We start from the raw sequence: 27,582 nt of genomic DNA on the forward strand, positions 1-27,582 counted from the left end.
TGATACAACCTATGTTGTGAAAAGCGCTATATAAATAAAATTGACTTGACTTCAGCTGAAAAATGGCACTTTTTTTCTTTTTAGAGCTGCTTAACAGCAGATTTGTTGCATCATTGAATCATTATTGTCCTGTTGATCACTGTAAAGCTGCTTTGAATCTACCTGTGTTGTGTAAAGCGCTTTTTAAAAAAGTGACTTGACATCTTTTCTGAATGATATCCATTTACAATATGACTTATGTCTGGAATCATAACCAGGCCTTGTTGGTTCGCTTGGCCACAGGAGAACTTTTTTACCCGCTCCATTTCTGTCACCGATGGAGTTTGGGTTTCTTTGGTCACACTTAACATTATGCAGTATCATTGCTTTGACTGTACTGAGACTATTTGATAAGAACTGAACTGAGCTGATGAAGACTGTTTTCTACAGAGCTGCTTTATAGCTGAATTGAACTCGTTTCACATTTGATGATCTTTACGCATTTATTGAATTAAACTGAATCAACACTGAACTGACCTCCACTTTTTTTTCTTTTTAGAGCTGCTTAACGGCAGATTTGAACTCTGTTTGCGTCATTGAATCATTATTTTTCTGTTTATCCCTGTAAAGCTGCTTTAAAAAAAATCTATATTGTATAAAGCACTATATTTAACTATGTACAAAGGTGACTTGACGTGATATTGTGATGCTGCTTAGAGTCAAACCAATGACAATGAAGGTTTTATGAAAACCCTTAACACAAGTGCTTTGAGAGTACCACTGGGTAAGTGAAAAGTGTTTCACTCGCTATTTTTCCATCCAAAGTTGGATTATTGCATAAAACATTTCCAAATAAAGCTCTGTTTCCATCTCATGTGGTCAAGAGAACAAATTGGTCACTTGTGGCTCTTTTTTCCTAACTCAGAGCCTCAGAGCGTGTAGATGAAAAGAAATAAAGGCTCATGTTATCTTGCGTTCAGAGGCGGATGCTCGGTGTTTGTGAACGCGATCATGTGAGACACTTCTTTGAGGTAATTATACCCAACCACTTTGATTCAGGCATTTCAGAATGTGACCAAACCAACATTTGAGATGCTGTGCGATTGGTCCGCTGGGTTATCCAATCACATTCTCATTTGAGGCAATGTCATGTGAGTTTTTGTTGCCCATCGAGGGATTTATTTGGTAAATGTGTTTCCATTGTAGTTTATGCACGTCGTCTTATCTGTTTGATGCTTTGATGTGAAAGTAAACTGGAAACTGGAGCATCTTATGTACTCAAGACAAGTGAACTTCACAATGGACGTCTGAGATCCTCTCCCTTCATTTGGACCATTTACATAAACATTGACTGAGTAATTGCATGATACATGCCTTAATAAGTGCCGATTGCTCTTTTGCCACATCCAATCTGTGCTGTGACCTCCCAAATTCTCCTTTGTTAACCCGCTTATGAAATATACAATCACTTATTCTGGAATCAAACTTCTCGAAGGAATTACTCCCTGATTAAGTAACAAATGAGAGGATTTGCTCTTTCTTTCCATTTGCACAGTTGAAACGGCTTCAGTAGATTCTACATGGGCGGCTTATATTGGCCCTTTTTCTTAATAAGATAAGCCTGTCCAGGATTTGCCGCTTTTTAGACATTTTTCTTAAACTGCATCCAAGCGTGTGATGTTTCTTAGATGTGAATGCCATGAACGTTTTATTCTCCACTGGTTGTTCTTCAGAGACTTTTAAATTAAGATTTTATCAAACGTTTGACATTTGCAGTGGGTCGGTATCTCTTCCAAACAGCGCGGCATTATGAGCGCTTTACAATGAACGAGTACAGCCTGACATGTGTGGCATATATCACTCTTTTCATTGAGTCATTTAGTAATTATGAGTTGGGCTTTCAGATCAGATGATGCTGGAGAGAGATTCATTCATTCAGAGATGATTCATCTAAACTGAAATGCATCCTTAGCTTTAAGACTGGCAGAAGTGGCTCATTTTATTCATATACTCATATAAATGTCATTTATCTTCTAAATAGTGTTTAATAACTAGGGAGATGCATGATTTTTAGACATGTGCTTCAGATAGCTTGTCTTGTAAATGTCCAAATGTGTTCCCTATCTTATTGTTAACAATATCGCATAACATGTTTGTCTTCATGATTTTAATTGGAATGTAAAAGCGTTCTTGTCAAGCAATGTAATATATTGGATAACGTTAACCAATAGCTTTCAAGCCATTGCTTTAGCATACTTGCATTCAAATCTGGCTCCATTCTTGTATGGAATAGCCACTTTTCATAATTCAGCCAATTCCAATGGGGAAAAAAACAAGTCCTATCCTAAGTTTTTTCTCTTCTTGTTGCATATCCAGTTTCATTGAGAATTACACCATATGTGACCCTGGACCACAAAACCAGTCACATGGGTCAATTATTTGGGTCATGGGTCCCAATGGGTTCAGATTACAGATGGGTCATCTATAATCTGAATAAATAAGCTTTCCATTGTTGTATGGTTTGTTAGGATAGGACAATATTTGGCCGAGATTCAACTATTTGAACTTCTGGAATCTGAGGATGCAAAAAAATCTAAACATTGAGAAAATCTCCTTTAAAATTGTCCATTTATGTTCGTGATTGTGCTGCATTCACTCACTAAAATAAATGTTTTATATATTTGCGATAGGAAATGTACAAAATATCTTAATGGATCATGATCTTTGCCATAAAAGAAAAATCGATAATTTTGACCCATACAATGTATTGTTGGCTATTGCCACAAATGTACCCGTACGACTTGTGACTGGTTTTGTGGTCCAGAGTCACATATTACTAAAGTAAAATAGCTAGCTTTTGACATTGAAAATTAATTAATTTTAGAAATTTGGTTTTGGCATCTACAGGTGAAACTCGAAAAATTGGAATATCGTGCAAAAGTTCATTTATTTCAGTAATTCAACTTTAAAGGTTAAACTAATAAATTATATAGACTCATTACATGCAAAGTGAGATATTTCAAGCCTTTATTTGTTATAATTTTGATGATTATGAAAACCCCAAATCCAAAATCTCAGAAATTTTGAACATTTTCATAAGCTGTAAGCCATAATATAAAAATTATACTATAATATATATATATATATATTAGTTGCACCTTTTAAGTTGAATTACTGAAAAAAATGATCTTTTGCACGATATTCAAATTTTTCGAGTTTCTCCTGTATACCATAATTTGAGTATTATCAGCATTTCCCATGTGTTTTGTCTTGGGAATATTACCACAGCGTACATGATCCATCATGCCACATCACCAAAAACTGAAAATCTCTCAGTCATCAGTGTGTGTGCACGTCAAAGAAAGGTTCTTGTAGAACGGACTGGTGTGAAAGCAGCGAGGGCAACGGGAGGGCGCGAGGGCATGCTGGCCTTTCAGAAAGGTCGTCTGTGTGAATGGCAGACGCTCCACTGGGAGCAAATGCTTCATTGTCCATTTTCTCCCTGAGCTTTTGAACGCCCAGAGGAACACAAAACATTGAAAACATTGTTTATTTCCGGAAGAACCTTTCAGAGAATGTGAAGCTAAATTTAGCAACTGGATCACGTCAATTATAGCCACCTTTTATTCAGTGTTTTGAGACTTTATAGACATGATCATAATGGCTGGACGGACTCTCTCTCGTGTAATTTTACTCAGTAATCTATACACTGCATTTTGTTTTAGTATGCAGTACGAAGTGCACACAGTATTCGTTATACTCTAGTATAAGTATGACATGAAATAAGTCTCTAAAATATATATATTTTTGTAAATAGTTTATGAACCTTTTGATGATATCTAAATGTCTTGATACATCAGGCTTTTATTGCTCAGATAGTATTATATAGTGAGAAAATGTAGCTCATATTTTATTCTGTATTTATTTTATTTATATGCTGCAGATGCTGATATTTATATGGCCAAAAAGTAAGATGAAATCTGCTTATGTAAATCTTTGAGATCTTTACAACAGTATGGCAGACTAATGACATAAAATGCATAGAAATATGCCCAATAATATCTTGTAGTAAAATGATATTTTAGTGCTTAGATTTATAATCAAAGCTGTAGTTTTAAAACTTTTAGTGCAATGCAATACAATGATGACTGAGAGATGAACTAATAATCCTTCCTCAAAAGCCTGATGATCATATGTGATACTCACATTTGAATATGATTTTTCTAAAACAATGATAATCAAGTGAACTTCACTTCAGTAAATGTTTATTTTGAAATATTACTAATAATATAAAAACTTAGTTATTATATCATTCGTTTTCTTTACTTTAAATATATTTTTTGTCATGTTTATCATTTAGAGCACTTTGAAATTCGCGGCTTTATTGGGTTAAATGTGGCTATTATACTTTTTTTTTAATAAATTTGGCATTTACATTGCCATGTTCACGCACGCAAAACTGTAACGATGTATCTTACAAGGTAACACGATGTAACCTTGCTCTCACTTGAAATGTGTCCCCACATTAAGTCCTTGAATTTGAGGGTACTGGACCTGGAAAGTCCTTGAAAGGTCCTTGAATTTGAAGTTAACCGAGGTGTGGGAACCCTGAGTATGCCATGCATACTGCAAAAAATATGTCCAGTATATAAATGTTATTTTGAATACACATGCAAAGTCAGATTTATTTCTCTGTCATTTTTTTGTCAGTGATGTACAGTATCATCTTAAAAGCTGCTTGTGTGTGTATACAGAAAACATTTTTATCTTGTTGCCCACTTTATATTGATTCTCCGTACATGTGCTTCCCTTTTAAAAGCATTATCACTTCCTGTCATGATCGCTCTCTCTGTTTGCTGTTCTCCCTCTCTTAGCCTGTGGCTTATGCTTTGACAAATTGTGTTTACAACCAATTAGTGTGATTTGTAATGTGCTTGTTTGCCGTCAGAGTAAAGGAACAGTGGAAAATGCTTCTTGATTTTATTCCAATAAAATAATCATTACTGAATTTCCCCTGACATCCCTGATTGCTATCAAATCCGCACCCGCTCTTAGTAAGTGCAACAGGGATTTAAGTGAATATACAGACATGTCCTATCATTTCCACAACATCCATCACTCCAGTCTTATCATTCACAGTGATGCGTCTTTAATGCGGTGTGTTGTTTTCTGAGTCTCGTCTCTGTAGCCGGTGGCGAGGATAGGCACTTCTCAGAAAGCTCTCGTTCATGAGCTCCATGTTCGTCGAATGATCACATGAGCATTTTCATTTTCAGCAATTTCCCTTGTGCCGCCGCGGGCTTTCACAATGACCCAGCAGAAAATGAGCTATCAACTGCTCTATGTTCTCCATTACTAATATTACTAGTTTTACCCCATTAATCAAATTAAGTGCTCGTCTCTTTGAAGTGCATGAGAGAAAAACAAGCATAGGTTCACTTAATTTGTGTCCAAGCTGTTCAAAGCAAGCATTTCCGCTCACAAATTTGACGAAGAGCACGGCAAAATAGACCAGAGGCTGTATTTCCTCAGCGTATTCACACCGAACTCGGTGTTATGAGATATGAATAGTTATTACTGAACGGTATGGCCAAAAATCAAAAGATTTTATATAACTATACCAAGTTTTCCCATATTGAACATTTAAGATTTTGTTGCAAAATGCTGTATTTTACAAACACATTGACATGTGTTATGATACTCAGTGAGAGGTATGATACTATGAGATACTATGTAAGTGTCATCGACAAGTTTTGAGACAGTGCCACCTTGTGGTAAAAAAGAAAATGCTAATAGCTTTTGATTAATTTTGTATTTTGTAGTGAAACTGGTCTTAATAGATTCCTTGGATCACGAGAACATGAATACCAGTAGTCGACCAAATGTCCTGTACATCCTGTTTGAAAACTACTTTTTCAAACACTTAATGTCACATTACAAGTGATTGTATTTATAGGCTTTCAATTATTTTACTTAATGTAATTTTCAAGTGTCTCTACTCATTTTTGCAGTTGAGCTTAAAATGTTTTAGCGCATTAACCGTCCTATCGTATTCGGGTAAGTTTTGACACTGAAGATGTACATACAAGTTGTAAAAAAAATCCATAGTTTTTAGTATGAAAAAAAAAACTTTGCTTAAGACTATCAAAATACACACAATTATTTTTATATAGATAAATTTTTACACCTTTTTGTGAAGTAAACTGTGGCTCTAATGTAAAGCTCACAGGGTAAAAAACTGACCCGAGAATACGAAAGGTTTTTAAATACAGTAGATTAAAGCTGCCGTCGGCAACATTTTTTTGATCAAATTCAGTGAAATTGACACTATAATCCGACAGAACAACATGAAAAAGGTGGTTTTAGAAAAAAACCTGAGCTTCTAACTCCACCTGGAGCGTGTTATTTGTTTTGCAAAAATCCACCGCTCCCGGCTCATCGGGTCCAATCAGCGCAGGGGGGTGTGAGATCTGACTGTCAATCACAGTTCGTGCACACGCCATACAATATCACATGCACATGACACGCCTGAAGTTCGCCTGAAGATTGTACGAAGCGTGAAGGCGGAGAGAAAATCTACTAACAAGCTTCCAATTCCTCTGTTATTGCTATCTATGGATAGATTAGCCAGGGCAGCCTACCTCCGAGTCCATGGTGTTGTTCGATGCTGAAGAGACGCGCACGTTCACAGAAAATCAGGTACACACGCACTGACGATGGGCGGGTGCTCGTTGGTAGTGGGGGAGGGGCATGAGAGTTGTAAACATTCACAATTTTGGCTAAGTCCACTCAATCTGCCAGACTTGCCGACTGCAGCTTTAAATAGTTGTACATCAGTGGGGGAAAAATTACAATGCAAAAAAAAAAAAAAGTAGAATATATATAACTTGTGTTTTTACCATGTCTTCTTGTCTCGGTTACACTGAAGTGGCAGCTGTGTGTAGTTTATAAACCCATCTGTAAAATATGTGTCCCTCAAAGTCAAGAAAATCAATCTGTGTTTAACACGCCTTAAAAAAGCCGTTCAGAGTGCCGTCGTGTTGTGGAGATTCATGAAGATGTGTGTTTTCTTGACAGCTCCTCAATCGTCCGCTGTCGTCTCTCTCGTTCGTGCCTTTGGGCCGTTTTAGGGGGTCCGCCAGAGAGGCGGACGAACTCCTCGTCCACAGCTGGACGTGTCCACCTGTTCTCCAGCGCACCTGCTGTCCCTGCAGGCCTTGCGGAGGAGTCGACCAGCCCTGGGTGATCTGAACATGTCAAAGAACCAAGTGAAGTGTGACTTCCTCGCCCAAACGCACCTCTGAGTGGCAGAGAGAGAGAGAGAGCTATTTTTATGCCATCTGCTGTCGGCCATGCATGTATGCATGAAGACGTCCCCGCAGCGGTCTATACGGGACATGATGTATGGTGTCGTGTCACATGTACTCAGTGAGGAGTGTTAACTAGGGCTGAGCCCAAGCATAGTGTTTCCTTTACCCGTGGCTGATCATGCGTCTTTATGTTGGCATGGCTCTGCTGAAGACCAGACTGAAAATCTTTATCTAATCTCCTTTTTGAAAGCTTTTAACTCTGCGTTTGTCCTAAAGTCTAAGTAACAGAAGCATATTGACTGTCCCTCGTTCACCTTGGACAAGATCCTTAGGTCCTCTGTGTCCTTTTGTGCTTCTCATCTCGAAATCTGCTTACATGAAACCCACTGAGAGTGAAATGATTGACTCGATTGACTCAGACTTTGGTTGCTGAAGCCGTTTGGGACGACCGTGCTCATGGTTTCTGTGCTGTGTACTGGCTAATTTATTGTTGCCAAGGCAACACTCACTCTAGGAAGATGACAATCACTTTAACAACCGCTTTTCAATCCATCATACATCCATTTGCTCAGTGTGGGCATCAACCTCTGTGGAGTTTTTTATTATATGTATTTTTTTTTTAGCTTTAAGATTTGATTTTGTTTTGTTTTTTTGCACTGAGAAATTATTTTCTTGACACAAGCATATTTCCTCCCAAATTGTCATTACCGTAATGCAAAAAGATGTATACTACTTAAATTTAATGTACATTTTTTTTTTCATTTCCATTTCATTAGCATAAAGGCAGTGTAATATATATATATATGAAGAGTTCAGATGCAAAAGCCTCTAAGTGCCATCTGAAATTTTCTGCTAGAATGATCATTTTTACCAAGCTTGTATATTTAAGTTCAGTAATTTCACTTAAATGGCAATGAAAATTACCTATTATTGTCATTTAAGTGAAATTACTGAACTATTACTGAAATATATGAGCTTGATAAAAATGATCATTCTAGAAGAAAATTTCAAATGACACTTAGAGGCTTTTGCATCTGAACTCTTCATATATATATATATATATATATATATACATATACATATATACATATATACATACCTTTTTTGGGGCAAAACTTTTAAGAAATATATAAATAAATAAATTATTCATTTTCAAAGTTACTAGCCACTCAGCATTTTCATTGGCCACAATTTTGACTTCGATAAGAGGAAAAACTCCCATATAGATATTTTTAATATATTTTCATAATTTGGCAGCAGGTATATTAGGCTGCTGTCACTTTAAGACCTGGCTCACGGATCCATTATAATGTTACACGTGTTTTCTTTCTCAACTGTTTACGCTCACTGAAAACATTACTGACTGTGTTTACGTGAATACTCACCAAGCTCAGCATTTTGACATTATTTTGTGTGTATTTGACTGTATGTAAGCGCAATAAGCAGCGTAACAAAAAACAAAATTTAGTGTAGTAAATTTAGTTACTATGGTCACACTAATATTATGCTCAATACGCACAATCTCATGCCGAAATTCAAGCCCTGTAACACCAACAATATTCATCTGGAGCAAAAGAAATAAGTGAGAGAGGAGAGGCGGGTTTGTGTGTCACTCGCTGTTGGAGAGATACAGCGAGAAAGTGCAGCTGGTATCATGTTTTCTGCTGAAAAATGAGTATTGGAAGCGTTTCAGATATTTCAGTATCGATTGAAAAATCAATACTTTTGACAACACTACATTGCAAAGTGCAGATTAGGTCGGACTCTGAGGCTTGTAGCCGGTCGCCCCGCCTGGATGCCGAAATCGCCCCAAACTCAGGTTGTTTAAAGGTCTCGAGGGGCGCTTAAATCTCATGTTTGACAACTTGGATTTTGCATTCATCCGTTATGCTAAATTTGTTTGGAAAAGATGTGCTTTATGCATGTGTGTGAGTGTTTTGTGAACCTCTCCTCAACTCTGTGTGTGTAAATGTTTTGTGAAGTTGTCCTCAACCTTGATTCGTTCGCCTCAAAACATGTTCTTACCAGCAGTCTGTCCACATGTTACCCAGCGGCCCTGTGACTCCTCCATGTGAGAGAAGAGCCCGTTGTGTGCGCTTATCACTGCTAAACGGCCTTTCTCTGGTGTGAACGGCCTCCTCTGTCCTCTCATGGCTCAGTCTGCGTGTGACTGCAGTGGTAATTGTATTTATTTAGACGTCGGCGCCTCATGGCAGAGAGGAAGAGGTTGGAGAAGAGGACGGGGTGGTGTCTGTCTGTCTCCATGCTCTTGTGATCGGGGCGTATGACTGAGGAGGGCAGCAGCAGTGACTTCATGCTTGGGTTGGTGGTAAACAGCGGGAGTGGAGAGAGAGAGAGACAGGATTGAGGGGATACAGAGCCACTGGCGGCCCCCGGAGGGAGAGACATGTTGAAATTCTGCACCACCCCTCGCTCAAGGTGTGTAGTTTTCTGTGAGAGTGTGTGTATTCAGGAGGATGGATGTTGCTGAGGAGATTTTTGGGTAATGTCATCTGTTGAGTTTTCATCTGGGTTACATCATGTTTGACTCGGACCTCTGAAGGTAGATTGTGGTTTTGCGTGGGTTGTAATTGGTCAGAGCTGGTTTAGGTGGAGCTGACGATTATCCTGGTAGACCTTTTTGCTCAATCTAGTTGAGTTATAGTTTGGGTTAAACTTTAGTTATAGTTATAATGATAACTATTTACATGTATTCATTTAGCAGATGCTTGTATCCAAAGTGACTTGCAACTGAGCAAAAAAACGAGCAATTCATATATAATACACTATATATATATATATATATATATATATATATATATATATATATATATATATATATATATATATATATATATATATATATATATATATATATATATATATATATATATAATATTTATTTATTTCATAAAACAACATTTATCACATTTATTTTTTATATTTTTATTCCTGTTTTTGATCACAATATAAATAATTCTCTCTCTCTCTCTCTCTTTCTCTCTCTCTTTCTCTCTTTCTCTCTTTCTCTCTCTCTTTCTCTCTTTCTCTCTCTCTCTCTCTATCTCTCTCTCTATATATATTTTTATTTAAATAATTTTATTTATTTAAATATTGTAAATAGTTACTGTTGATGGACAGTTTGACAAATTGGATATCACAGTATTAATAATTTTTAATATATAAATGTATTACATATACGTTTATATAATTTTATATTTATTCTTTTTTTTATCACAGTATAATACACATTTATCACATTTGTTTTTTGTATTTTATTTATTTTTTATTTATGTTTTAAACTTCACGGTGTATACCAAAAATACTAGTAGTTGCCAATATTTACTCACCATGACACCTCAGTTTTTACGATACATTTTGACTTTGCTTAAACAACCTCCATGTGTCCACCAGTTGCTTTGCAAAAAATAATAATACAGATAAGCAGATTGAAAAATACAGTTTGCAAACCATACCATCATTTTCTCCGCCCTGATAGCAACATTCAGACGGTAATCTTTGCCAGCAGGCCAGCATGTAAATCTCATCGCTATATCAGTAATTTTAATTATCAAACGGCTCTTTATCGAGTGTCACAGCAGTCTTACATGTCTCTAATTCCCACAATTTCTGTTTCTTTTCTCTCCCACAGTCACAATGAGCGAAAGGTGACCTGCAAACATCCCGTCACAGGCGTTCCTTCGCAAGACAACTGCATCTTTGTCGTCAACGAACAGTGAGTCACTTCTTTCTCTCTCTCTCTCTCCACAGTTTCCTGCAGCATTGAGTCAGAAACAGAGCGCTTTGTCTGAAGTTCACACAAAAATCACATTCATCATGTTGGATAATGCACTCCTCTAATGTTGTATCACAGAGGAGAAGGACGTACATTTGCTTTTTGTTTTTAGGGGTGTATTGAATCTTGGTTAATTGGAGGTATAAAGAATTATAAAAAATGAGAAAAAGTAAAGTTAAAAGAATTTTTAGTCACTCAGGATGAAAAGGCATTATTATATTCCATTAGTCTGCTGATGAGTACATGTTGATTGAATCTCATAAAAATATGTGTGTGCAAAAGTATAGGCGAAACCTTTACGTTTTTTTATGAGATTCATCCAAAAGCATTGCTTTTCTCAGGCCGTCTGCTAATGGATACCAGTGTTACTCTTTGTGTGTGTGGTTTAAAAGAAGGAGCCACTAAATAGTCAACACACCCCCACATTTTCACACAAAGCCACTACCAATTAACAGGCCAGCAATTAATGAAGAGCTGAGAAAATGATTATGTGCATGGATCCAGTCGGGGTGGTGTTTACTGGACTGGAGCCGACGGGTAGTGAAGTCATGGCTTGGGAAAATGCTCTCTTCCTCCTCCTCCTCCTCTTCTTCACAGCTCACCTCTCCTGTCCAACGCGAGCTGCTCTCCTGATAATTGTGTTCAGCCGAACGCCCTCAAACCACTGGAAGAACGAGCTGTCAAACACATCTCTAGTCTTTATCTAGCTCTCTTTCTCTTTTCTTCTTCCTCCTCATCTCTCTCCTGCGTCCTCTAGCAAAGTCAACAGCTTCCCTCCGCCGCCGTTTATCCAGCGTACGCCACAGAACGACGGGTTTAATCTCTGTAGTCTCCGTTCACAGATACCAACTAAACGCTGCCGTAGATAAACTTCAAATCCTCTCGCTCTGAAGAGACGACGGCAGAGACTGAATGTGCCACGGAAAGATGCAAATCTGATGAAGACGTACGGCACAATGTTCACTCTTGTGTTGTTTCAAACCTGTTTGACTTTCTTTCGTTGGTGGAACACAAAAGCTGATGTTTTCTGCTCCGTTTTTCATACAACCGACATCTACAACCTCCAAAGATGAGAAGAAATGACAAAAAAGCACAATGAAAGTAGTCCGTACGCACTATATTACAGGCGGCGTTCTTACTGTTAACTAAAAATGAATCTAAAACTGTTAAAAATGATTTTTGTCAGTTGAAATAAATGCTGAAATATATTCAAAATAAAATGTTGGATGAAAAAATAAATTTAAAAACAGAAAAACTGAAATACATTGAAGTTAAAGCTAAATAAAATATAAAAAACTACATTCATATTTAAAAACGAAGTATGTAATGTATATATTAATATTCAAGAAACTAATACAAATGACAAACACATTTAAAATAAATACTCAAAATAAAATAAATACATAATGTTACAATGAATATCATAATAATAATAGTATATAAATAGTTCTAAAATAATCAAGTCTTTTATTGTGTTTTTATCCATTTCTTTTCAGGGTAACAGTTTACAATAAGGTTTCATTAGTTAACATTACTTTAGTAAGCATGAACTGAGAATGAGCAATACTTCTACAGCATTTATTCATCTTTCTTAATGTTAATTTCAACATTTACTAATGCATTATTAACATCACAAGCTGTATTTGTTAACATTAGCTATGTGAACTATAATGAACAGACAATGAACGACTGTATTTTTTATAAACTAACATTAACAAAGATGAATAAATGCTGTAACAAATGTTTCGCTCAATGTAAGTTCATGTCAGTTAATACATTAACTATTGAAACCTTATTGTAAAGTGTGACCAATTTTCAGTGTTTGCAGGGGAAGCATGAACATTTTGCTAAACATCTCCTTTTGTTTTCTATGAGGAAAGAACATCATAGAGGTTTGAAACAACATGATGGTGAGTAAATGATGATAGCACTTTCATTTTGGGGCGAATTATTCCTTTAGTAAGCTGTTTCTTGTCTTGTTTTTAGTGTTTTTCAGAGCAGAGTGAACTATAGAAGTTAATGAGAGAAGTTAGTGCTCGTTTCAGATCCACGTTCTGCTTCGCTGCTGATTGCAGGATCCTTCTGCTACCTGTTTCAATTATCACCTCCATCTTGCTTTTTTAGTCGATGCTAATGAGATTTACACTTATTTTTGCTCAGAGCGGTTTTCGACAACGTGAGAAAGTCGCACTTTAAGGTGTGCGTGCGTTTGTGAAATCTCAGAGCAGAGATCAGGATATGATGCTCACGCAAGTCTTCACTCCGAGGCCTTGCTCTTGCTTTGTGTTTACTGCAAAATACCGTAGAGATCAAGAGCTGTGGTTTTGTTGATTGGTTTTTCGCTTGCCACAAGATTTTGAGGGAAGGTTGTTGCCGATTTTGCAATAAATAATCTGAAAAGTGTAAAAAAAAAAAATTAAATCAGTAGAAAGTAAGGTAAGCTAATGAGCGTTTCAATCACGGTGTAGACCAATCACAACGGACTGAGCCATCTGACCAATCAGAGCAGAGTAGACCAATCACAACAGACTGGGTCATCTGACCAATCAGAGTAGAGTAGACCAATCACAACAGACTGGGTCATCTGACCAATCAGAGTAGAGTAGACCAATCACAACAGACTGGGTCATCTGACCAATCAGAGCAGAGTAGACCAATCACAACAGACTGGGTCATCTGACCAATCAGAGCAGAGTAGACCAATCACAACAGACTGAGCCATCTGACCAATCAGAGCAGAGTAGACCAATCACAACAGACTGGGTCATCTGACCAATCAGAGGAGAGTAGACCAATCACAACAGACTGGGTCATCTGACCAATCAGAGTAGAGTAGACCAATCACAACAGACTGGGTCATCTGACCAATCAGAGCAGAGTAGACCAATCACAACAGACTGGGTCATCTGACCAATCAGAGCAGAGTAGACCAATCACAACAGACTGGGTCATCTGACCAATCAGAGCAGAGTAGGCCAATCACAACAGACTGGGCCATCTGACCAATCAGAGTAGAGTAGACCAATCACAACAGACTGGGCCATCTGACCAATCACAGTAGAGTAAACTAATCCGAACAGACTGGGTCATCTGACCAATCAGAGCAGAGTAGGCCAATCACAACAGACTGGGTCATCTGACCAATCAGAAAGGCGGGGTTTAGAGAGACTGAATCCTTGATTGAAGCGTTTCAGACGCTGTGAGAAATTAGGTGATGCTGCATTGTATATTATGAGTAAGAGAAAGTGTTTTTTGACATTGGATTCATGTAAACCTGTTGTAGGAGATTCCAAAACAAAATTAGACACCTTTAAAATAGCATAATAGGGGCACTTTAATTTTTCGTGAAGTTGAAATTTTGGAAATTCAGCTCCTCAAGCCTCAGATTCCCTTCACGTTTCAGACTGGTTTTTTTAAGGCCATTGATTTGTTTTAATCAGCCGGACAATAAACTTTTCCAGAGTATCGTCAGTTGAGGAGATTGATGCGTCTGCCCCGTACAAATCAACAGCAGGAGACTGTTTGAGAACGCCAGTTTTCCCACGACATGTCTTACTTGACTTTAAATATTGAATTGGCATTATTGTGTCCATAAAGACTAACGTGAGAGTTTTTGATAGATAGATAGATCAACACTTGATTCATCCGCTTGGGAATATTCAATATAAATGTTGCCTTCATGATAACAGGATTACAGAAGCCCACGACCCCTTTCTCTTGGTTTCCTCTCCCCCTAAACGAGAATCACACAGCCCTTGCTCCGACAGCGAGACGCAGTCACTTTCACTACACAGCGACTACACAACTGTGGTGTTCGGCCTGAAGTGCCCTCGTTTCTCATCGTCACGGTGGAACCTCATTAATTTGCGCAGTCACATCCTCATATTTCCTCATTATTGTGCCAGTCTGTTGATATATGAGGCTGGTGTCGCCACAATAGCACTCGCAGTGCCGGAAACACTCTGAGTAAAGCTTCAGACGCCCTCGATTACTCAAACAATTAACCATGCAGTCATATTTGGGTGTTTCTTCAACTATTTTTATGCCTACTTTGTTATATATCTATGTAAATATTTTTTTTTTCTCCCTAAAATGCCCAGATTTTAAAATATATATTATGGATTTTAAGATTGAATTAGTAGTACAGTGATTTTTAATCAAATTTGTTTGAACAGTACTTTATTACAAAATACTTTATTGAATATTTAATATTAGTCCAACAGTGTATTCTGAGTTCTTAAAAAAAAAAAAAAAAAAAAAAACCTTTTTCACCAAAATGTAATTTCCATGACATGTCAAATTATGTAGTATGTTTAATTGCATTTTATGTGATGGAAATTACATTTGAAACACTTTTTGTATAAGAATGGCTTTTTTTATTTTTTGCTAAATACACACAAAATATTGAATAATATTTCCACATTTTTTGCATAATTTAAACAATTATTGCAAGTTGGTTAGAAATGACAATGACAAGCAATAAAATAGTCATCTTTCACACAATACATTTTGAAATTCTTTGTTTTTTAATACAATTTTTGTATCATATTTCATAAAAAAATTTTTTTTTGCATTTTTATAATGTATTTTTGTAAGTAAGTCTGTATTAGTAAGAATAAATGAAGTCATATTAAAATCTGATACTTTAATATCAGTGTTTTAATAAACATGATGGTAACGAAACACCCTTAATTACCTGCATGCATTAGCATGTTCTCCTGCGGGTGATTGCAGGTTTACAAGGCTAGTTTATCTGAAGGGTGATGTTTGACAGATTGAGACGCCTTCAGCAACAGAAGTCCAGCTGAGATGAATCGGGCCCGTGAGGTGACCATGGGTTTTAGGGGGAAACTCTGTGTAATTAAACAGTAAATAATTAGTGCCATTAGGGAGAGTCCGCTATCTTGAGGCTAGCATTTCTGCTCCATTATAATTTATTCCACAACCTTCACTCCTTTTTCTCTTTTTATTATTTCTCTTTTTGTTTGTTTTTTGCTCTCTAACATTAGGAAAATCCAAGTCATTTCAGCTGAAGGTGGTCAAGTTAGTCATCTATTTTACCAACTTGGATCAGTTAATGACCACCTACAGCAGAAACCACATAAAAACAGAGTCTGAATCTGGTTTTATCTGGATTTTCCATGAATCTTCCTTTCATTAAGTTTCTGGTGAACTATAATTTGCTTCTGAGTTGTTTCAAACCCAAAATGATTACGTTTTCGGTTCATCTTCTCTCCTTTTTTTCTGTTTTCTAGCCTGAATTGTGGGAAACTTGTCCGTCCTGTTTTAAACAGGTAATGCTTTGCAGGGAAGCCCTTTTTTTGTCATCTGTTCTCTTAAACCTCACCCGCTTCTTTTGAGCCGCAGAGCCTCCATTCATCTCTGGTTGTTTTGCCATTCTGTCTCATTAATTCTGCTCAAACACTAACCCAAGGCAAGTATTTGAACTGAATTGCCTGATATTCTGCTATGCATCGCTAATGTGGAGATATGCAAGATTTATGTGTGCCGTCCGATTTGTCTTACCCACGTTGCATATGAAACATGAAACATCTCCTTGTGGGGAGCGGGCGGTCGCTCTCAGTCAGAAATGAATTATGTTGTTCTCCGCCGCTTCGGCAGGGGTCCCGTAATCCCACGCATCTCGACGAGACGGAGCACTCTCAGTCTGTAAACAGTCCCGTCAAGCGCTGGACGGAGATGAAACACTCATTCGTCACGAGTCACAGCTTAACACGCGCCGTCACGGGGCTTGACGTACACGTGCCCCCGGTGGCCTCCCGTTAGATTGAGAACGATGCCATTCTGCTAGATTTTGTCAGTAAGTGACTCCACTTTCAGAACAAAACACACCATTGGAAATAGCTCTGAAATGTCAAGCGCTTAACTGGGACAGTGAGATAATGTTGTCCTGAAAGCATCCAAGATGGGGAAAATTTAGCTGAATGTGTCCTAGAGGCCCGCTTTCCTCATTCTGACATTGATTTCCAGAGCCAAGATGCCCAAAAAAACCCTGAATTCTGCTTTACCTGTCTTTTTTTTTTTTTTTTTTTGGTAACATCTGGGATGCAAAGTAGGACAGCAATTGAGGCCTTTAGAGCGGGTTATTATATGATATTATTAACGAAGACTTAACGAATACTAAAACTAGTAATGAAATTTTAAAAATCCCCCCTGAAATTATGCAAAAAAGTGTGTAAATATTATTAATAATTAAAACACATTTTGCACGACAAAAGTAATGGAACTTTAACTCAAATTAAAACGAAATGATAGTATCAATATATTTACTATTACTATATATTATAGATTAATATTGTTGATATATAATATCTTAATATACTGTAGTATTTAAAGATAAGGTTTAGATTTAGTCATTAAAGTCATGAAATCTAAATTGATTATTCTATTTTTATCAGATGTTCCTGGTCTTATTTTAAATTATTCACATTGTTATGTAGAAAAATGTTTGTCTTAATAATAATAAAATATATTACTTTGTTCCTCCTCTGAAACTACTTTCATTTCTGTATGACATCACAAATCCCTCTTATTTTTTAACCAATCCCCTTGAATGGCCAGTGCCATATATAGACCCCCCCACCCCATCTAATCTTCTGTTTCCAATCAATTCCTGATGGATGAAATCATGTCCCGGCCAAATGTTTTTGTGAGCATAATTTATGGATGACTTCAGCACCTTTAAAAAATAAAAAAGCTAGATTTTCCAGGTCTAACATGGGGAAATGAATCCAATAAGACCAGTTTTGTGATATTTTCTTAAAGGGGTCATCGGATGCCCATTTTCCACAAGTTGGTATGATTCTGTAGGTTGTTCATGTAAAGTTTGTAATAGACTTTCATTAAAATTCCTCAATGTTTGTGTAAAACAACACCGTTTTACCTCGACCCGTTTCGGTGCATGTCTCTTTAAATGATAATGAGCAACTGCTCACTCCATGGTGGGTGTCGATTGGCTGAGGGCGTGAATATGCTAATACGGGACAGTCCGTCAGCGCTCGTGGGCGGAGCATGAGCATTATGGCATCATAGTGCTCAGAAAATCCAAACGGCTTGATTATTGAGAGTGTTTAGACTTTTTGAGGATTAAAAAAATTAGATTTTTTTTTAATTGTATGGTGGTTGTGTCCACACACTGCACACACATTTATATGCAAACACCATATAAAAGTGAATTTTGCATCCGATGAGCCCTTTAATGTTCCTCGAGGCTGTCGAGTTTAACCTCCTCTAATGATTCTGCCGTGAAAGAAAAGCACAAGTTGAAGGCTGTGAGAGAGAAATTGTGTTTTTTAAGGCTAGCATGACTCACTCATTTTAGCTGATGACCTCCAGTCGGTGCCGGTGCCCGTCCATCCCACAAACCCATCCGAACTCCTCCGTCAATTATCTCTGGATTCAGCGCGGTTTAGCCGGGTGACATCGGGCTAATTTCACACTCGCTGCCACTCTTCCACTGAAGACGCCGTCAGATGTCAAGCGAGCGATGGCCACCGAGCGCACGCTAAAGCTCATTATTTCAGAAGAGATTAATTAATGAACGCTAATAGCCGTGTTGAATGCTCAATTTAATTTGAGATCAGCGGCCTGGAAGGTCGTACTCGGGTCTGCGTGACCCAGGATAGCAGTGTAGTGTGTTTTGTACTTTTTCATCTCTCTCTGTGGTGCTGGTGTGTGCATGACTGCATCTCACAATGTGTCTCTTTGTGTTTGTTTCCAACACAAAATCAGATGCTTGTGTCAAAAGGCAGGCACCCATGCAAATTATCTGAGGTAAAGAAATAGTTCAGACAAAAAAAACAAACAAAAAATAAATTTGCTCACCCTCAAAACCTGTATAACTTTATTTTTTCCTGTCCAAATAAATTTTTTTCACATGCAGTTATAATAAAAGCATAACAATATTTAACCTCCTGATGCAGTGCATGTGGGAGACTCGATTTATCTGTTTAATCTGAGCTAATATTCAGCCATTTTGTGAAAAGAAAGTGTTTTCTTTTTTGCGAGTTGACCCAGAAGCCAGACAGCTTTATTTTTTACCCTGGTGTCCTCTCCTCTCCCTTGCTCCAGATAGCAGCGCTATCCCGAGACGTCGTCGCTCTACCGTAGCGTCAGAATATAGGCCAACCCTACGGGACAATGCCTCTCCGATACGCCTCCCGATTCAGCATCCGTGTGTCATGGGATTTCAAGGGTTTATGCCCATATTTATTGTGTTTTTCTTCACTTTCGTTAAATAAGGCTGTGGTCTGTCCTGGCGTGACGTTCGGTTTAAAACCTTGATTTTTCTGGCCCTCGGTTTGCTTTTGGCCTTCAGCTTGACTAGGTCATAAAGTGTGGATGCGGTATGTCAGACCCGGAGCTGGCAGGCCATTTAAGGATGTCAATTGTGTGGGAGTAGATCAGCGGAGACGTGGAGTGAGTAATTGCTTTGATGCATGGGGCCGGTCTCCTCGATTTTTCCCTTTCCTCTCTGTCTTTCTCTTTCTGTCTCAATGCCGAAGTGCTCTGACTTATTAAAACAGCAGTTTACAGCCCAAACTCCTTGAGTGTTTCGCAGAAGAAGCTCAAGATCTTTCCTCACTCATCTGCACAGCAGTTGCTCGGCATTCACCCAGTTTTCCTGGTTATTTTAAACCTGATGTCAGGTGCATGCTGTCGATTGCCACAAACAATCTTCCTTAATGGGTGAAAATGAATAGGTAAATGCATCTGCAGTGATATGGTTCTAATGAACGCATAGTAGGCATTTGGAAATGTCATATGCATTAAGTTTAAAAAAGAGAGGGAAACATCAAATTCTCCAAAGCGGAATTAAATTTCATATTTGAAATCACCAATGAAATCTGACTACAAAAGTCTCATGAATTGTGTTTCTAAGGCCTCGTTTACACTGTCAGTGAAATGTGACCCAATTCTGATTTTTTTGCTCATATGTGACACAGATCGGATGTGTTCTATGACCGTAAATATTAAGAGATCGGTTTCAGGCCTCATTTATATGTGTAAATAAATCAGATATACATCAGATATGTGCCAATGCTGCTGTCATGTAAACAGGCAGATCGGATTTTCTGAGGCTTTAGGCAACGTCTCCGCGGTTTAATGATGAGAGAAACCCAGACGCGCTTCTGCAACGGGACGTATGGCCTGATGAAACGCTGTGTCGTCGTAGGAGAGGAATGTGGACACACATTGACACAACATATCAAAGGTTGGCTTGCTCATCCTAAAATTTCGGACCCACTACTCCTCGTTAAAGCCCACCACAATCTGCTCCCACCAGTCCTGAGATCTCTCTCGCACACAATAACTGAAGAATATGTGCAATGATGGCACTTTTCGTCCTTCTCCGCCTCATAATCATGGTGATGTTTGGCGAACATCGCATATATCGCAGAGCTAGCATCAATCATATTTTGCGTTCGTCCATCTGTGCAAGATAATTTAACCCTTTAAGCATGCACGATGTTTCAGATAGTATGGCAAGTGTAAACAAATGAATCGGATATGGGTCACAATTGAAAGAACGTGAAAATGGACGGTCAGAAAAATTGGATATAGGCAACAAATCAGAATTGGGCATCAAGACTGCAGTGTAAACGAGGCCTAAATGCTCAAATCATGACATAAAGTGCATCTAAGCTTCTAAAGGCCGCTGCAATGATGCAATGACTTTACCAGTTGGCGAATAGCTCTTTTTGTTCATAAGGTGGGACTTATTCCACAATATTTTATATAGAGTTGATATTGCGTTTCTCATTTGCCTCCGTTGTGAGTTACTTTGCTGTGAAGGCATTTGAATAAATAATTGTCTGTGGTAATAGACAGCATGCAGTAGATCAAATAAACAACCCAGAATATTCCTACAGGTCTGAATTATGTGCAAAGAAGATTAATTTTCGATGTTCCTCCTCCTTTCTTCTTCTTCTCCTCCTCTTCCAGACCAGCGACCAAAGCACCAGAGGCCGAGAAGAAAGAACGTCCAACCAGCACCATGAGCGAAGCGTCGAACTACACGGGCGGCTCAGACTACACCACACATCCCAGCAGTCCCACAACCAGAGTGAGCCACACACACTAACTCACTGACCTTGGCCTAGTTCCAGCGTGACAGATTGGACTGTCCCATCATGCATCAATGGCATCTAGACCAATTATTGTCCTCATTACTGGACATTTGCTTCATTGTCGTTGCTTGAGTTGATATAGAGTATCATAAAAATGCATGGGCAACTAGTTAGATATCCATCTCAAGCGAGCATTGCAGATATTTTCAGCGCATTCAGTAAATTTGATTCGCATCTTGTTTTTCAATCCTGCATTTTTAATGCATAAAAATATATGGATGGAAACTCTGCCTTAGAGATGGTCCTAAACCTCAATGTTCAAGTCTTTCAAAATACTACTCAACTAGTCTTTCAGACAACTTACCATATCCCTAAACTCTTTATCACATAAAAACACCCAAACAAGATAAACAATTCATGAATGGATGTGGTTTGGATTATTTCTCAAATAAATAAATGAATATGCATACAGTGCATGCACACAAATACATAAACGCATACATTTCAAAAGGCATGATTATGGTAGTTTGTTTGTCAGGAAGAAATGTTAGTTTGACTCGGGAGATGCTAAGATGATGAAATGAGACTTATGATTTATTATCATAATGAACAATCGAAGTTCAGAGATCAGCGCCTTGCTGGTTTGTATGATTGTGTCTCATCAGAGTGAGATGAATGACAGATAAACTCGCCTCTTCCACAGATTGTTATTGTTGCCCATGTGTTTTGGCTTCTGTTAAGACACTTTTTAACTTTCTAAGGGTTTGTAAGTGCCGTCGATTCATAATGCATGCCTTGCACTCGTTTTCTCAGCTCCACTAAACGACTTCACTAGTAAGTTGTAATTATTCACAACTCGATCACTGAATAATGTATACAGGCAAGTTCGAGTCCTCGGAAGTGTCATTTCTCAGAATAATCTCCTCTTGCGCTGTTTGCAGCCATCCAGGTCCTCAAAGAAAGTCCACAACTTTGGGAAGAGGTCCAACTCCATCAGGAGGAACCCCAACGCTCCGGTGGTGAAAAACGGCTGGCTTTACAAACAGGTGTGTGACATCTTACATGCGCATGGGAGAATCTCGTGGAAAAATCAACATGTTTTTTGCATTATCACATTGTTTTCATGACATTTATGCACATTCACTCTCATTACTGTAATGCAAAAAACTAAAAGTATCAATTATCCCGTTTTATTTCATTTTATTTTATTTCATTTTTTTATTTTATTTTATAAAATCAGTTTTGCATTACGGTAATGATATGCATTTCCATGGGACTCTTATGTGCTTCAACAGGAAAAAATATATAGCATCATAGAAATAATTTTTGCAATGCATTATAACATTATTTGCATACTCATTAAAAAATATATAATTTATTAAATGTAATTATATTTTTTATAAGTATAATGTTGTTTTGCATTATGGTAATGATATGCATTACTACATTACACTAGAGTACTTCCAGAGTACATGTACAAACAAGTGCATACCGAGGTAAATGTTCTCAGTTGAACTTTTTTGCGTTATTTTGTTGCTGATGGTCATGTTTTCTGAGATTTGACTGCACTTAAAAGCTTATCCATCATAAGTTTCAATCGGAGCTTCATCTGCCTGTTTTTATGCATTACATGCACGGCTCCCTTGGCACATTTGTGCTTTTGCATCATATTTTTCAAAAGCGCTTCACATAAAAGGCAGAGTGAAATGAACACATAAAGCGCTATGGCCGCATCAGTAACTTCATGTTGTCTTTGTGTGTGTGATCGCTGCGCCAGCGTTCCTTTGAAAGCAGTGTGTTTCCACGAAAAACACGACTTCAGAGGTGGTCTCTCCCCTTCCCCGAACTACTCCATCAAAGCTGCTCCCGCAGCACAAGCAAAATCGTCGGGCTTTGTTGTCGAAATTAAAATTTACATGCTTACACGGTGCAAACATTAACACAACAAACAGTAAAACACGAGGGAGGAATATGAATGTGATTCATGCCTCAAATAAAACGAGTCGCCTTAAAAAAGAGATGAGTTTGTGCTCTGGAGAACCGCAGCAATTTAACTCAACAAAATGAGAGATATTTGGTGCTGTGTGAGGAAAATAAGCAAGCATTGGAATGGGCGGGGCTCTCCATGATGCACTGTGATTGGTTGGCTGGTTTGATTGACAGTTGTCTGCTGCTTCTGGACTTTTGCAGGACAGTACCGGGATGAAGATGTGGAAGAAGAGATGGTTCGTGCTGTGTGACATGTGCCTCTTCTACTACAGAGGTGAGTCGAGCGTCTTCGTTTACGTTGTTTGTGAGCTAGGATTAATGCTCGAACATTCATCTCAGAGCAGTTTCTGTTGAGTTATGCCACTATATGATCAAGTGGCACACTTGCACTGCTCTCTATGGGTTTTACATGGTACATTTTTTTAATCATAGCACTGTTAACATGGCAATGATGCTGAATTAGAGGTTTGCTTATGCTTAGTGTAACCAGAACTTTATATGAGCAGTAACAGGAAATGATTTGCAATTTAATGATTCTGATTCAATCTGATGATTTCGGTTCACTAATTATTCTGTTCGAGAGTTTATAGTCAAGTATTCTCTTTAATAAACACTCATATTCAGCAAGAAAGGAAGGGAGGCAAAACAGTTTGAGTCCAAATGTGTCTCATTGGACGGGTTCTGCTGCATGCTGAAGTCTCCTGAGGACACGCTCCTAGATCTCCATAAATTGTGCAATTAACCAGTCCGACAGTGCAATCAGATCGCTCTTTCATGGCCAGGCCCATGAGGGTCGAGGCTGTTTATTGGCTGACAGAGAAGACAGAGGAGTATTCGAACTACGCAACAGACGTGTTCAGACTGCACAGAGCGCTCTCAGTCTGTACGTATCATCCGTCTTTCTGTGAGTCTGTATTGGCGGGTCAGATTAAATGTTGCTCAAGAAGACCGGTGTGGATGTCACTGATGAAGCACTGAATGCCCTGATCACAGAGGAGTCTGAACGCCCCCTGTCTGTACTAGCTGGTACTGCACACAGTCATGATGCACTAGTTCACTGGTTTCGGGTCTGTTGGTGAAACCCCCATATTATGTAAGGCATGTGATACCTAATCACACATGGAGTCTCTACAGATTTTTATTTACTTTTATTTTCACTTAGAATTCTATTCACATAAAAAAAAACTGTTATTTTAAAGGGGTGGTTGAATATGATTTCACTTTTCTAAATTTAGTTAGTGTGTAATGTTGCTGTTTGAGCATAAACAACATCTGCAAAGTTACAACACTCAAAGTTCAAAGCAAAGGGAGATATTTGCTTTTAAAGAAATTCCTTTTTAAGGACTACAACAAACGGCTGGTAGAGACTACACCACATTCCTCCCGGGTTAGTGACATCACCAACCCTAAAATTTACATAAACCCCACCCCCGGGAACGTGATTTATAGATTATCATGACAGAATATGCCAGTCAATGACTAGAAGATAGTTAACTACACATAAGCTACATAAATTCATCAACTAACCATTCAGAAATGTTCTGTTGCTTCTACATGTTGTCACTTCTTCTTGAGTCTCTCCATCTTTCTGACTCCGGTTTGAACAAAAAAGTTTTTGAAATTTCAAGTGAATGTCTGTGTGAGGTAAAAGAACAGGAGCTGTTGAAGCTCCGCCCTCTGTGCCGGGAGCAGCAGCTCATTTGCATTGAAAGGAACAGACACAAAAACGGTGCGTTTTTGCTCACCCTCAAAAAGTGACAACTTTAACATGCTATATAAAAATATCTGGGGGGTATTTTGAGCTAAAACTTCACACACACACTTTGGGGACATCAGAGGCTTATTTTACATCTTGTGAAAAGGGCATTATACCACCCCTTTAAATTGTAATATTTCCCTGTTTTTACTGGGAATTTTAATCAAATAAATGCAGCCTTGGTAAACAAAAGGGACTTCTTTCAAAAAATAATATCTTCATTTATGCTCAACAGAAGAAAGAACTTCATGCATGTATAGACTTGACGGTGAGTAAACAATGATAGAACTTTCTTTTTTTGGGTGAACTATCCCTTTAAGAAACCATAATTGTTCTTTTCAACTCTAATCCTAATGACTGCGGTTCAATTTCTGTAATAAAATCTATGCAATTGTTTGTGGTATTATGCGTTGGATGAGATTTTGAGCAGAATTGTTAGAGCTGTGTATTTCTAATATCCGGCTCTGAACTTACTCTAGGCTTTGATTTATTTTTTATTTTTTTTGTATCAGTATGTGGTTTCCCTGAAGCTGCCACGCTGAGTCTGATCTTGACAAGAGAATTGAAAATCTCTCTGTGTTGGTTTGTGTTTGTTTGTTCGTCTCGCTGCTGTCAGTGTTTCAGCGCGGTGTCTGCTGTGAGCCGCCGGCAGGTTTCCTTCAGCAACAACAACACACAGGAGTTCTGAACACCGCCTCACGGATCTGAGCCGCTCACAGCGTGTGGGATGTTTCCAGAACACACTTATGGATGCAAAAACTTGCTCCATGTAACTTTTAAAAGACGATCGCAACACATGGTGGTGAAGCATCATTAAATTGCCCATATTTCGGGTTAGGGATTCAAACATCTGCCTAATGCTAATTATGCAACAGTTAATATAGGAAGTATATATACTTGTGACTGTCTTTATGAGCGAGTTATTCATTTACTCAATCGATTCCTTCAAAAACACAAATTCATTTGTAAACAAATTGAATTTTAGAGTCAATCATTGAATTCCTCACTCAACCGATTCGATTCATTCAGGAACGAAACAAGTGTCTTTTGAGTGATTCATTGAATCATTCATTCAGCAGATTCATTCAAACACACCGATTCACTCGTTGAAAAGCATTCATGGAGATGTGCTATGGTAGTTTTTCTTTTGACTTTTTGGAAGTATTTGGAAGTATTTTTATTTTCAAGTAATTAAAGTATTAATTTCAACAACTTAGTTGGTTGTAAGTTGCTCAGTATTAACTTCTGGCTTATTGAACTGTTGTATAACAGCAATATCATTAACAATTGCAGTTGATCTGAAATTATATCCGACTTTATGCATGCTGTTACTTCTGTAAGTGACCTTACAGATGATAAAATGACGAGCTTTGCAAGTTTCATGTGATGGTTGGAAATAATAAAGGGCATAATGGCCGTGAAAAGTCTTGCGCTTTTGGAAGCTGGTGATGGGAACGTGCTGTTTTCTGCATTATCACGATAACAGTAACTGTTAACACATCTGTCACTCTGAATTGACTCCGTCGGCAAGCAACTCTTGACAGATTCGTTGCAGTCTGCAATCAGAACGATAGAGTTCACAGTCGAGAACAATCGCAACCTCATTGACATGCTCGAATGCACACAGCCCTGCAGTTTTCCCATCAGCCCCGCTAGACTGTCTGTTTACCAACACCCTGCCGAATACACACTCAGTCAGGGCTTCAGCTGTTCCCTGGCTGACGTCTAATATATGTTAATGTTCACTACGTCTCTCTCTTTGTGTCTTCAGATGAGAAAGAAGAAGGAATTTTGGGAAGTATCCTCCTGCCCAGCTTCCACATTTCCATGCTGTCCGTGGATGACCACATAAGCAGGAAATACGCCTTCAAGGTCAGAGACATATTCAGAATCCTTCGAACATGGCCATATTTTATATGTTAATGTGATGGAACCGTGAAGAAAAGATGAAACACTTGAGTTTTTTTCTAAGTGGAGTCTTTTGACGATTAGTGCAGATATTTTCATGTCGACTCTTGTATTATTCTCTCTCTCTCTCACAATGGTGCGGCTTGTTCTCTGTGAGGCTTCATGAACTCGAGCGTCAACATGTTTAACGGATGGAGCTTTGCTAATACGGTGAGTATTGAGTCCGCACAATGACGCATTAACAAACCTCACCGCATTAACCAGGAACGCCTAAATCTGTTCATTATCTAGACTATCTTAACTATAGGTGCCTCCCAATTTGCATACGTACGCACTATTCTATGCCTTTTTGTAGTATAAATAGTGCTAGTAGTCTTTTCACACTGAAAATTTCAAAAAGAAAAAGTGCACATTAAATACCAGGATGATCATGGATTGGATCCATTATAAGACAATCTTCAGAGGTTGTTTTTGCGATCAAATACTAACTCATATTTGACTTATTATAATAGAATATTACATATTTCTTTAATGAACTCATTAACAAATAATTCCAGTACTGTTGCTTTATATATACATACACAAGTATGAATTTTGAGAAAGATTGACTGCTTTTCCCCCACTAAAATTATACAACCCAGTGCCTTCATGCAGTTAATTAATAATATTGGTTTGTTTGGCCTTTTTCATGCTATAGCCGATATTGCAATAAATATCGGCGGCCGAAACATCAGTGCGTCTCTAAACATAAGT

At 38.1% G+C, this 27,582-nt stretch overlaps 1 protein-coding gene across 21 annotated transcripts in view; it reads left to right on the forward strand.

Moving 5' to 3' along the window:
* The window catches only part of plekha5 (pleckstrin homology domain containing, family A member 5), a 156,306-nt gene that overhangs the window by 90,357 nt on the left and 38,367 nt on the right, over positions 1 to 27,582 (forward strand). For 9 of the 21 annotated variants that reach the window (XM_081364326.1, XM_081364337.1, XM_081364342.1 and 6 more), the window contains exons 4-9: positions 10,942 to 11,025; positions 16,341 to 16,379; positions 21,052 to 21,172; positions 22,118 to 22,222; positions 23,367 to 23,439; positions 26,693 to 26,793. In XM_081364326.1, the coding sequence (XP_081220452.1) occupies positions 10,942 to 11,025; positions 16,341 to 16,379; positions 21,052 to 21,172; positions 22,118 to 22,222; positions 23,367 to 23,439; positions 26,693 to 26,793 (523 nt within the window). Of the gene's footprint in view, positions 1 to 9,621; positions 9,729 to 10,941; positions 11,026 to 16,340; positions 16,380 to 21,051; positions 21,173 to 22,117; positions 22,223 to 23,366; positions 23,440 to 25,156; positions 25,291 to 26,692; positions 26,794 to 27,582 lie in introns of those variants that run through there. The other 12 variants (XM_081364341.1, XM_081364346.1, XM_081364329.1 and 9 more) reach the window with 5 other exon arrangements.

Source organism: Scardinius erythrophthalmus (assembly GCF_964197995.2).
Source record: "Scardinius erythrophthalmus genome assembly, chromosome: 4".
Classification (NCBI taxonomy): domain Eukaryota; kingdom Metazoa; phylum Chordata; class Actinopteri; order Cypriniformes; family Leuciscidae; genus Scardinius; species Scardinius erythrophthalmus.